The sequence below is a fragment of the Alnus glutinosa genome, chromosome 13, assembly GCF_958979055.1.
Source record: "Alnus glutinosa chromosome 13, dhAlnGlut1.1, whole genome shotgun sequence".
NCBI lineage: Eukaryota > Viridiplantae > Streptophyta > Magnoliopsida > Fagales > Betulaceae > Alnus > Alnus glutinosa.
In genome coordinates, this window is record NC_084898.1 from 6,723,312 (window position 1) to 6,736,740 (window position 13,429).

A 13,429-nucleotide genomic window follows, 5' to 3' on the forward strand; every position below is an offset into this window, starting at 1 on the left:
CGGAATCTCGCGGGTTAAAAGGACGGTTTTTGTTTTGTTTGAAGGGAAAAATATAAAAAATCCCCTCAACAAACACCCCATTTTAGAATGGGAAATGATTGTTGGGGGACGGTCATCCGTCCCCCAACAACCCATTAATAATAAAAAATTAGTTTTTTATTAAAAAATTGCTTCTGATAATAAAAAATTAGTTTTTTATTAAAAAATTGCCTCTGATGTCAAAATTAATTTTTTAATATTAATGGGATGACAGGGGACGGATGACCGTCCCCTGTGTAGAACGGCTCTTTTAGAATACTTCTATAAATTTTCAAGTGGACTACTATAACCTAATAAACTATTAAAGTATTAAGTATGTCAAAAATATTACTTTTGTCGAAATATTTTTATAATACCCTTATTCTCTGATACCATACTGTCACGATCCGCCTTTTACAAAAAGACGAAAGTAAAAAATTTCAATTTTTGCACGTGCTGTTAAAAAAATTACTAGAGTTATAAAATAGTAGTAGAATATATTTAATTATTTACAAGATTTAAACATAGCTAACGCATCAGAGCTTCTAATGAAAATACATCATATTATAAAGGAAGTGTAATTAGGTAATTACACATATAATAGCACTTGTACCACGCATGACACAAATAAAATACAACCAAGATAGCAAAAGTATTATCATTACAATTCAACTGAAATATAAATATAATATATATCCGAATAATAACGCAATAGACTACTACATAGTAATCCACAAAATGGAGACGACACATTCTCAAAACCCAATATCAAGATCTGTCTAACCCTCTGGGAAATCCTGATACTCCTCATCCTCGTAACATGTATTAATATTTAACATAGGGAAAATAATAATACAAAAGAAAATGCATAAATGAGTCAACTGTTTCCAATAATATAATGAATGCAGATATGTTTATAATATGCAATACAATGTATAACTTCATAATCACATACATATGCAATATATAGTCCACGTCGCGAATCATAGACATAAATTGAATATAAATATAATCATAAAGCAGTAATGTGACAGTTTTATATGCAGTGTCTTAATTAATCATCTTTTGCACTCCACTCGTGATGAATCCATAGGTCCGGTATAGTGTGTTCGTTCGGGATTATTGTCCCCTCACTTAACTTTTATTGATTTGTTATTGGAAACCAAAGGTCCAAGCGTCCGTTATTTATTAAGTTAACTCGGGATCCAACATTTCCACCACTGGCCTATAACTCCCTTTGTCTACCAGCTCTGTTATTAAGCAGTTTAATTAAAATAGAAAATATGTAAATTCACATGCATAACCAAATAAACAAAACAGTAAACACAATATTAAGGAAAAGTCCACCAACATCACCCTCAGTAAGTATAAAGATACTTACAGTTTCGTTCACAAGATAATTCCAAGTAACTGCATAATTACATTTATGCATTAATAAATTAATTAAAATAACACTTAATGAACCTACTTACTTATTGTCTTATTTGAACATCATTATAAATATAATTTTATCTAATATTTATAAAACATCTTATACACAAATAAACATAATGGTATAAAATATTTTTATTTTGTTCATTTAAGTTGAACAGAATAACGACATTAATATATCAAATGTCAAATATTAAAATAGCATATCAGTGCTATAAAAATATTCATTTTTCTAATAAAACCTATTTCCCATTGTTTTTAAAATATCATTATATATTTATATACATATAAAATCCATACATATTGATATCCATTAAATACATAAATATATACATAAATAATCATATCTCTTAATAATAAATATCTTAAAACATCATTTTTCTCTTTTTCCTTCAACACACACACAGTTACACATTTAAACACACACATACATACACATTTTAAACACAAACACCCACTGTTCTGTCTCTACCCGAAGCGCACACACAGCACTTCCCTCCTTTCTCTTCTCATTTAACACCAAAACTCCCCCCTCACTCACTGCTATACCACAAAACACACACAACACTTATCTCCTTCACTGCCGACTCACACACATACACAAAACACTAACACATTCATTTCATATCCAACACACACGTTTCCCTCTTCATATACCCCTACTGTCAACACTAAAAAAAACACACACCAACCTTCACAAAAATCTCTCCTCCATTCACACACTCACTGCCCGACATATCCATACACATACACACTTCTGTTCCATCAACACCCACTCTCATTTCTGGTTGGCCGAACCTCACAGCACACGTACACATGAGTTTTCCCTCACGTCCAGCACACACATGCAACATCCAATTTCTTCTCTCTATTCTCTCTTTTCTTCTCTTTAAACCACCTACTGCCCTCTCTGGCCGAACACACACGCACTCTTACACATTCTTTTCTTTTCTTTAACACACATACAGTCCACCATATACCCAACACAGCAGGTTTTATATATATATATATATATATATATATATATATATATATATATATATATAAACATACATATATTTACATAAACATATACATATACACTATATCATAAACAGAAGTCATTCTTATGATTTATTCTTCAAGTATAAACATAAATCAAAGATCATTACCTACTGGCTTGCTGTTCTACTGATCAGAAGATCCTTGAAATCACTCCAGAACTGATCCACACCAAAGAAGAGAGTTGCTATCCAAAAATTTTCTGTTTTTGGATTCAAAAACAGGGGCTGTTTGGTGGTTCCAAATACTGAGTTTGCTGGAATTTGAGAATGATTTAAGGCTTCAATTTTAGTTCTAGGATTACTGGAAACGAAAGAGAAGTAATGAAACTTTAAACCAAAGTTTTAGCACTTCAAAAAAGGAAGAAGAATAGGGAGAAAAACAGCATCGTTTCTTCACTAAAATTTTGGTTTCTCCTTCGCATCCGATTGCACCCATGCATGGCTTATATAAGAACTTGGATGGTCAAGATTAATCCAGCACTTCACGTCCTCGAGGGTCAGATTAAGCAGCAAACTGTCCTTTGAAATGATTAAGAGAATAAAAATCTAATCTTTAAGATTTTATTTATCTTATCTTAAACAAACTAAGTTATGTATGAACTAAACATTGCTAATTGAATTAAGTAAACACGTTTTTTAATCCCTTGAACTCATCTACACAGAGTGGGTTCAAAGATATTTGTGAATTAAATCATGATTTGTTGCTTATAGGAACACTGCGTTACACTGCAATAGAAGGTTGCTTGATCGACTTTTTAGTCCCTCGATCGACTTTGATTCAAAACGAAATCGCTCGATCCATTATTAAATTGATCGATCGACTACAATCTAATATTGCTCGATCAAATGTAGAATCAATCGATCGACATCGATTGGTTTTGAATCCTCGAGTTCAATTCTCCACCCGATATATATATATATATATATATATATATATATATATATATATATATATATATATATATATATAAAGATCTTTTGTTAAAAAGCCAAGGGATAGATTAAAAAAATTATCATTAAGCATGTGATTTTCTCGGTTATTACATCCCACCCCCTTACCGAAATTTGGTCTTCGAAATTTACAATCCTAATAAACATGTTACTAACCAAATAACAGTTTAAGATATATGTATATTTCTCGTTACCTATTTGTCTTCAATATTGCTGAAGACACTCTCCAGTGGGGATGCATGAATCTCCATTGCTAGCTCAACAAATAACTCAGGCTGATCCTCGTCATCTGGTGCAGGGGCTATACCCTCAAGAGGAAAATCTCTACCCATAGTTACAAAAATCTGAGTCATACGCTACAGAATCATCTCGTTCATCGCCTGATTATTATACAAAGTTTGCTGTAGAAAAACCAACTCTCCTATCGGATCAAATACACTCATAGGGATGGGTCCTAACATCATAGGTTGTGGCACTTGTGGTAACACAGGAATATAATCAGTTAGAAATGGGTCCTCAGGAATAGGGTTGTCGAGCGGATCCATCCTGAAATATATGCACACACAATTGTATATCACTCATACAAACCAGATATTTCAATCACACACTGCAAAGAGTTTTCCAAACCTTAAAACAAATGTGGGTATTTGTTCCTTATTTCATTCTCAAGTTCCCAAGAAACTTCCTCTACATCGTGATTACGCCAGAGGACTTTAACTAAAGGTATAGTCTTAGTCCTTAGTTGTTGCTCCTTGCGATCAAGAATTTGAACTGGCAGTTCTTCATATCTGAGGTCGTCTTGAACTTGCAAAGGCTCAAAATCCACAACATGTAGTGGGTCATGGAGATGTTTTCTTAGTGTTGACACATAAAGACGTCGTGTATTCCAGATTAGGCTGGTGGTAGTTCGACTTTGTATGCCACAGGGCCAACAACTTCTTTAATTTCAAATGGGCCTACAAACCTTGGGCTCAGCTTCCCCTTTTTGTTAAATTGCATAACTCATTTTATTGGTGATACCTTTAAATACACAAGGTCACCAACATCAAATTCCAATTGGCGACAGTGTTTGTCTGCATAACTCTTCTGTCTACTCTGAGCTGTTAACATTCTTTCTCATATAATAGAGACTTTGTTCTTCATGTCTTGTATCATCTTGTGACCAATAAGGTTTTTTCTCCAACTTCATCCCAATACAAAGGAAATCTACATTTGTGTCCATATAGTGCCTCATATGATGCCATACCAATAGTTGCCTGAAAACTATTGTTATAAGCAAATTCGACTAAAGGTTAGGTGTTGAATCCAATTATCCTTAAAGTCGAGTACGCATAATCTCAGCATGTCTAATAAAATCTGGATAGTTCTCTCTGACTGACTGTCGGTTTGAGGATGATAAGCAGCACTTATATTCAGCTTCGTTCCTAAGGCATTTTGTAAACATTTCTAAAATTGCGAAGTGAAACGAGCGTCTCTGTCTGATACAATGTAAATGGGCACTCCATGTAATCTAACGATGTCTCTAACATACATCTCAGCTAGCTTCAGCATTGGATCGGTGATATGAAATGGAAGGAAATGCACACTTTTTGTAAGTTTGTCAACGACAACCCAAATGGAATCTTGACCACCGGGTGCCTTTGGCAAACCTACCACGAAGTCCATAGCAATTTGATCCCACTTCCATTCAGGAACACTAAGAGGTTGAAGGGTCCCTGCAGGTCTCTGATGTTCAGCTTTTACCTGTTGACATTTATGGCATTGAGCCATGTATTCAGCAACGTCATGCTTCATGCCATGCCACCAGAACTTCTTCTTCAAATCTTGATACATCTTGGTGTTCCTTGGATGAATTGTATATCTGGATTTGTGGGCTTCATCTAGAATGTCCCTTCTTAATTCTACGGGATAATTGCATCGTTGGTCCCTGTGGTATGCCATAATTATTTTTTACTCCCTATGGTTTAAAAAGTTCATGAGAGTAAGCAATAATTACAAATCGATCCCTGGCGTCAAATTCCGTTAAATTTTTTAACAGATTCCGTCAAATGTCATGTCAGCGCCACGTGTCTCCAATAAGATAGCGACACGTGTCCATCTTAATAAAAAATAAATAAATAAACTTATTTTTTTAAAAAATTAAAATTCAAAAAAAAAAACAAAAAAAAAACAGCAAGGGGTGGCTGGGCCACCCTTTTGGGGGTGGCGCGCGGTCACCCCCAGTGGCCGGGGGTGGCTCGCAGCCACCCCCAGTTGCTTGGGGGTGGCCGTGGGCGACCCATGCCACCCCTGGATCTTAAAGGGGTGGCTGCGCGCCCACCCCATTGGCTGGAGGCGGCCAGGCCACCCCTTGCTTCCCGTTTTTCTTTTTTTCTTTTTCGTTTTTTTTTTTAAAAAAAAAATAAGTATTTTTATTTATTTTTTAATAAATTTATATTTTTTTATTATTAAGATGGACACGTGTCGCCATCTTATTGGCGACACGTGGCGCTGACGTGTAGAGTTAACAGATTTCGTCAAAATGGTGGACGAAAAATCGACCCAGGGAGTAAAACATAATTATTGCATAGGACAGGGACCTCCCTTGAACTTTTTAAACCATAGGGAGTGAAAAAATAATTATGGCATACCACAGGGACCAACGGTGCAATTATCCATAATTCCACATCGTTTGGTATTATCATTCTAGCATCGCCAGTCCTCAATAAATCATCATCTATAAATAGAAGTTAGGGACGTCGCCTCGCTTAGCCTTTTCCATGAGTTCTTGTAACTTGAGGTCATTCTCTTGAGCTTCTTTGATTCTATTGGAAATCAGGGGTCGAATAACCAGAGTTGCTAGGGCAGCTTACTCCTCCTTTGGCGTAACATCTAATTGGATCATCCCCATTTGTTGAGCAAGTTGATCTAGAGTAGATAAAGAGTTCAAAACTTCACTTCGTGACTTCCTGCTTAACGCGTCAGCAACAACATTTGCTTTTCCCGAGTGAAGCAATTGTAATCTTTAATGAGCTCCAACCATCTACGTTATCTCATGTTTAGCTCCTTCTGCGTAAAGATATACTTGAGACTCTTATGATCCGTATAGATTTCAATTATCTCACGGAATAAGTAATGTCTCAAAATCATCAAGGCATAGACTATTGCTGCAAGCTCGAGATCGTGAGTGGGGTAGTTCTTCTCATGGTCCTTCAATTGCCTAGATGCATAACCAATTACCTTACCACGTTGTATAAGTACGCAACCCAGTCTTTGGAGAGATGCATCGCTATAAATAACAAATTTCTCTGACCCCATGGGAATTGTGAGGACAGGTGTAGACACTAACTTCCGCTTTAGCTCTTGGAAGTTCTCTTTACATTCATCGCTCCAAGTGAAATGAGCATTCTTCTTGGTCAGAGTAGCTAAAGGACCCGAAAGCTTGGCAAAGCCATCAACAAATCTTCGGTAATATCCAGCGAGTCCGAGGGAACTCTGAATCTCCGGCACATTAGTTGGTCGTTCCCAATCCATCACTGCTTCGATCTTGCTTGGGTCAATCGCTACTCCATCTTTAGAAATCACATGACCTAAGAATGTGACTTTCTCTAGCAAAAACTCACATTTCTTGAGTTTGGCAAAAAGCTTATTTTCTCTCAGAATTCCTAACATCGTTTTCAAGTGCTCTCCATGATCTTCACGATTAATGGAATAAACCAAATGTCATCTATGAACACAACTACGAACCAATCAAGGTACACGTGAAATACCTGGTTCATTAGGTCCATGAATACGGATGGCGCATTGGTCATTCCAAATGGCATAACTAGAAATTCATAATGGCCATAACGAGTATGTATTGACCTTTTTGGAATGTCTGCTTCCTTCTCTTTGAGTTGATGATATCCGGATCGCAAATTGATCTTAGAAAAGACCGTAGCTTCCTTAAGTTGATCAAAAAGATCGTCAATCCTTGGTAATGGGTATTTATTCTTGATTGTCACCCGATTCAGTTTGCGGTAGTCTATGCACAAACGCAAAGATCCATCATTTTTTCTGATAAACAACATTGGTGCTCCCCATGGTGAGACACTAGGGCGAATAAAACCTAGGTCTTCCAAGTTTTCAAGTTGTATCTTCAACTCTTTTAATTCAGATGGCACCATATGGTAGGAGGTTTATGAATGGGTTGGTTCCCGACATCAGATCGATAGTGAATTCAATCTCACGGTCAGGCGGTAACCCTGATGTAACTTCTGCAAATACGTCTGGATAGCTGCTCACTATGGTATATCTTCTAGTTTGCGCTCTCCTCCATATTCAGCTTTGATGTAGGCTAGAAATGCCGGCACACCATTTCTAATACTTCGCCTTGCTTGAATTGCAGATAGAATAGGTGGTGTGGCTCCTAGACAAGTCCCATAGAATTTAAACTCTACATCACTAGGCAAATGAAATACAACTTCTTTCTGTCTACAATCAATTTGAGCATAGTATTTTGACAACCAATCCATCCCTAGAATAATGTCAAAACCTAACATGTTTTAAGAGAAGAAATTCCAAATGTTAACTTTAGAAAGGAATGTTGCATTAAAAACAATTTTATCTACATATGAACTGTACATAGTCACATACTAAAATCAGCTTACTTGCTTACTAAGTGGTGGAATTACGTTTACTTTCTCCACCTATAAAACATCTATGTTGTTAAATATCTAGGTTTTACAGATATGCGAGTTAGGTTTTTGAGTAAGAAAGACCTTGAGGTAGACGCGGCCAATTAGAGTAATGATATTGATCTTGTTACGCTTGAGGACATATTACAGAAGATCAGAGGTTGCTTGTGGTAAATAGTACTGTTGAGTGATGATGAGTGCCAAATATTGTGTATTTGGACCCCTTGATTTGCACTAGTTAGACCTTTAGCCTTGTTATTTTCTAATGTTTTGGTTAGTTTTTGTGTTTTCTGTTTCTGTAGGACAATAAGAGAGGAATGACAAATTTCATAAGGAAATGACTGGAAATTCAGAGGTCCTGAAAAGTCGATCGATCAAAACTTTACCCGAAGTCGATCGATCGAAATTTCCTAGAACCTGCTTTTGCAGAGCGCGCCAGAACACCCAATCAGAAGCCAAAAAGCGGCTCTCCTTCTGATTTTTGTAGCAGAACACGCTGGTTTCGTGTTTTTGGTTGTCTCTAGCAAGAGAGAAACCCTAGAGGAGGGTAGAGGAGTCATTTTACATGGGTTTCTAGCCCTAGTTTTCTTCTATAAAAGCCATAGCCATGCCTCCTTGTTGGGAGAGTAGAGAACAGTAGATAGGTTTAATTTCGTGCATTTTGTAGTGTATTTTAGTAGTTTTTGTTCTCAGACACTTTATCTTTGTAAAGCTTTTCTTTTATTTCCATGGTTGTTCATAATGTTCTTGTGGTGTTCTTAGTCATGGAAGGCTAGTAACCTCAACTAAGGTTGAGGATGAAACCTTTCCACTGATGACACTCACACTCTTGATGTACCACTTGCACATTTAATGATATATATCATATTAGTTGTTCATGTTCCATTCATTTAATGCTTTATCTTTTGCAATTAATGTGGTTAGTGGTGGAAATAGGACATTTGATGTGTTTCAACCGATGGATACATTGTTTTATCGGTTTGAATGATGATATCCATTGTGATTGAATGATACATTGGATGATTTGATTTCAAATTGGTACTCTTTGTGATTTGTCTTTGTGTTGGATTCATTTAATGGTTCTAGGGTTTATGGTTGAGAAACTTGAATGACACCCTAAGCTTAATGTTCTTTGGGTGTTCAAGTGGAAACTAAGAGTGTGAGTTGTTGGATTTGGTTAGGTGGACTCCTTAGCCTTAGTTCCTTTTAATTTGCGTATTTCATTCCATCTCTTTTATTTAGTCTTTTGTTCTTGAATCAATCTTCAAACCTTTGGAACTAGGTTAAAATGAGGTTGATTAAACAAGACACCAATATTTGACCATTTCCCTGTGGATACGATCTCGTACTTGCACATACACTATATTGCAAACGATTCGTGCGCTTGCGAGTATTAAAATTTGCACAGCAAGTGACACTGTAGACTTAATGTTTTGAGATATGTTTGTGTATTAAAAGTTTAGCATAGAATTATTTAATAGTGATGATGTGTATATTGTAAGAATTTCAATTAATGTAATGATTCTTAGTAAATGCTCTTGTTATAATTATTAATGTTGGTAGAAATATCATATGCTAGCTCTCGCTATTTAGTATTCGCTTTGAAGAGTAGAAATCACTTGGTTCTTTTTTTGGGGGAATTAGACGGGGAGGCGTACCATGAATTTAATAATCAGTTAATTAATTTTTCGGACCATTACACTCTCTCCACTCGTTACACACGCCTCAACTTCAGTTCACATGCTCACGTGCTTCACAGGTATCATTCACTCACGCACATATGTTGGATCTACTGACCCTATCCAACCCGGATAGAGCACTTGGCCCAGCCTACTGATCCAGATTCACTCGACCCGTACAACTTTCGGTCCAAGTGGCCTAGTGAACCGCCCATTGTTGGCCAGGTCAATGGCCCTTATCGTCCCACTTTAGTGGCCTTGTTGGTCCAATATGAACAGCTCTTTGTTGGCCTAGTAATCCGACCACCGAGTCGATGCTAGCCACCATGCCAATGTTATCGCTTTTTTGTCATTTGCCACCGCACGTTTGGGCTTATCACTGGCCACCCTCCATCACAGTTCACTACCTGTAACCGCCTGGCCCATAGTTGACCGCCCTTAGCCCAGATCTTTGACCACTGTTTAGCCCAACTTACCAACCAACACTCTGCCCGGGTTCGGCTAGTTCTCCTACGTCGAGTTTCATGCCCAAATTTCCTTTGGCATCGTACCTAATTCTGACCCTTAATACAAATTGATGCCCAAATTTCCACTAGTACTCCTACCACACAGGAGCCCGATCTGATTCATCTAAAAATTTGAGAATCAAACTCACGCTGAGATTTCTATCCTATATATATATATATATATATATATATATAAACCTGCCTTAACACATAAAATGACAATTATTTATCTTTCCAAACTCAAGCTTTCACCTGGAATTTGAAGAAGATGTTAGAATATACATGATATTTTCCATGTTTGCCTTGATATATTTTTCCTTATAAGTGGTGATAATAATTATTTGTATGTAATTAAATCTCTAGCATTTTATCACATTTTCTAGTCTACCTGATCACCGTACCTACCACATTTTTTTTTTTTTAATTTTTAATTTTTAATTTTTAATTTTTAATTTTTTTTATAAATAGACTATGTAACATAATTGTATAATCAAGTTATAAATTCAATAAAGATGTAGTTCTATTGCACTCTTCTCGGTAGTAGACGTATATAGGCCTCTACGGATGAACCACTTCAAATTTCTGTGTTTTATTTTTCTCTCTGCTTCCGCTTTTCTCACTCATCTTATTTTAAGGATAATTGTACCGTTGGTCCCTGTGGTATGCCATAATTATTTTTCACTCTCTATGGTTTAAAAAGTTCGTGGGAGGTCCCTGTGATATGCAATAATTACGTTTTACTCCATGGGTCGATTTTCCGTCCACCATTTTGACGGAATCTGTTAGCCCTACACGTCAGCGCCACGTGTCGCCAATAAGATGGCGACACGTGTCCATTTTAATAAAAAAAATATAAATTTATTTAAAAATATATAAATAAACTTATTTTTTTTAAAACAAAACAAAAAAAAAAAAAAAAAAAGGGGCAGGCCAGCCACCCCCAGCCATGGGGGTGGCTGCGCGCCACCCCTAGTGGCCGCCGAGGGTGGTGCGCGGCTACCCCCAGCCCATCACGCCACCCCCATTGGCCGAGGGTGGCTGGCCTGGCCTTTTTTTTTTTTTTAAAGTTTATTTATTTATTTTTTATTAAGATGGACACGTGTCGCCATCTTATTAGTGACACGTGGCGCTGACGTGTTGGGTTAACAGATTTCGTCAAAATAGTGGACGAAAAATCGATCCAGGGAGTAAAACATAATTATTGCATACCACAGGGACTTCCCATGAGCTTTTTAAATCATAGAGAGTAAAAAATAATTATAGCATACCACAGGGACCAACGGTACAAATTATCCTTTTATTTTATTATTTGATTAGGTCTGTTGCCCTTAACAAGGTTTTGAATTATTCATTTTGAAAACCAACCACTTGAATCACCCCAATTATACGGCATGCATGCAAAATTGCAGTACGTTCACTCGGTTTGGTCTTAGTCATATTCGGGACTTGGACTCGATCAGCGTGCAGAGCTAGCTTGTGTTTAGACTTTAGACTTGAGACCAGCAACACGACATAATTACACGTGAGACGACAATACAAAGAAATTAAGCATTATGGTTTCAAATTTTCTGCTTCTTGAGCTCGAGATATTCCAGAAATAAATTCATGATATATATATATATATATATACACACACACACAAACAGGTATGTCCAACGACATTGAACAGTACTACATTATTAAATTGACATAGACTTCCCAGTCCCATGGGTACTCAAGAATGTTCCAATCCTTGGACTTAGTCCCACGCGATATATGGGAAGAATATGGCTGGATTTGACATGGTTTGAATGATTAGATTAATTTCCTGGGAAATTTCAGAGAACTTCTTATTTTATTATGTTCAATTTCTTTTCCTGGCAAAAGATGGTGAAACTCATTGGTACTTGCCTTGAATTAAATAAACAATCATAAGTTCTGCTATAAAAATAACCCCCAAGGCTAGCTAGCTCTCTACAGAGTGTACCCTTTCGAGTTTATGAGCAAGTGTCAATGGCTGATGAACCTCCTGTGACTCGTGTCCAAAATGACATAGACAAACTAATTGATATCAACAAGAAACAAGAAGAGCAAATCCGGAGCACAGAAACAAAAGCTATTCAGCTCACCAACTTGTATTTTGTGTTCCAAGGAGTCATCCTCACATCAATATCTTCTGCCTCACCAGTGAAATGTCATAACAGGTGGATTCCCTTTTGCCTCTCCCTCATTGCGGCCCTTCTCAACTTAGTTTCTGTTTACGGCACCATCTCTAATTTCTTGAAATATAGCAAAGAATTAGACCAAAACTATGAAGACCTTCAAGTGATGAGAGATACTGGGAAGACAAGAGCTGAAGTAAATGCGGTAGTTCCCGGAAGCTCCCCAAGTCATCAAGGTGGCGTCAGACGAACAAACTCCAGATCACCTAGAGTAAATGATCTACCGCTCCCAAGTTCTCAAAGTCCACAGGAAGGCGTCACACGACCAAAGCCAGACAGTTATAAACAGTGGAAGCGCTGCGTTCTTTGTTATGCAGCCATGGCCTTGCTTGCAGGATTCAGTGGCATTATACTTTACGGTTGCCATGCACTTCTCTGTGACACTCCCAAGGATAAATGCGTCAAACTTTGTTGATGCTCTCTGTCTAAAGGACACGTCTTTGTATTGTTAGTGATTGTCAACTTCAACTTCCATGCATCCTCTCTGTCTAAACGACACGTCTTCTTTGTATTGTTAGTGATTGTCAACTGGGCTTCCATGGCCCTCTGTCTAAACGTTGCTGTTTCCATGCATGTCCTTGTATTGTTTAGTGATTGTCAATTGGGGTTCTGCAGTTGCTTGAGGCGTTTTGTGTGACGGCGTTTTTGAATCAAAATAATAAGCAAATTTTTGTTTGCAGTCAGGTTCTGAGATCTGATCACTTGTTCTTTTGGTCTTGATTGAATAAGCTAGTCTCAATTAATGTCCAAAGAATTAATTAGTGATTTTTTTTAATGGTTTAATTTCATACCTTTAACTCGAAATAGGTAGTTGAAGTCCAACATTTTGTCCTTTTTGACTTTAGGGAGCCTTCAAATAACATTCAATAATGCTAGTTCCTTCATATATATGGTCTGCAATAATTGGCCGGTGTCTTAATAAACTTCCCATGCATAACATAAATA

The 13,429-nt window shown here is 37.0% G+C and overlaps 1 protein-coding gene across 1 annotated transcript; it reads left to right on the forward strand.

Moving 5' to 3' along the window:
- The first annotated feature begins 12,257 nt into the window (after nucleotides 1-12,257).
- LOC133853672 (uncharacterized) lies at nucleotides 12,258-13,064 on the forward strand. The gene is made up of 2 exons (XM_062289667.1): nucleotides 12,258-12,466; nucleotides 12,554-13,064. Exons 1-2 carry the CDS (start codon nucleotides 12,276-12,278, stop codon nucleotides 12,897-12,899), a joined length of 537 nt encoding a protein of 178 aa, XP_062145651.1. The 5' UTR covers nucleotides 12,258-12,275; the 3' UTR covers nucleotides 12,900-13,064.
- The last annotated feature ends 365 nt before the right edge of the window (nucleotides 13,065-13,429 follow it).

What these genes read in the sequence shown, in the direction of transcription:
- LOC133853672 (XM_062289667.1), top strand. Translation starts at nt 12,276, where the DNA reads ATGGCTGATGAACCTCCTGTGACTCGTGTCCAAAATGACATAGACAAA. An exon ending in CCAGTGAAATGTCATAACAG is followed by an intron (nt 12,467 to 12,553) that starts GTGGATTCCCTT and finishes CTTGAAATATAG; the next exon opens with CAAAGAATTAGACCAAAACT.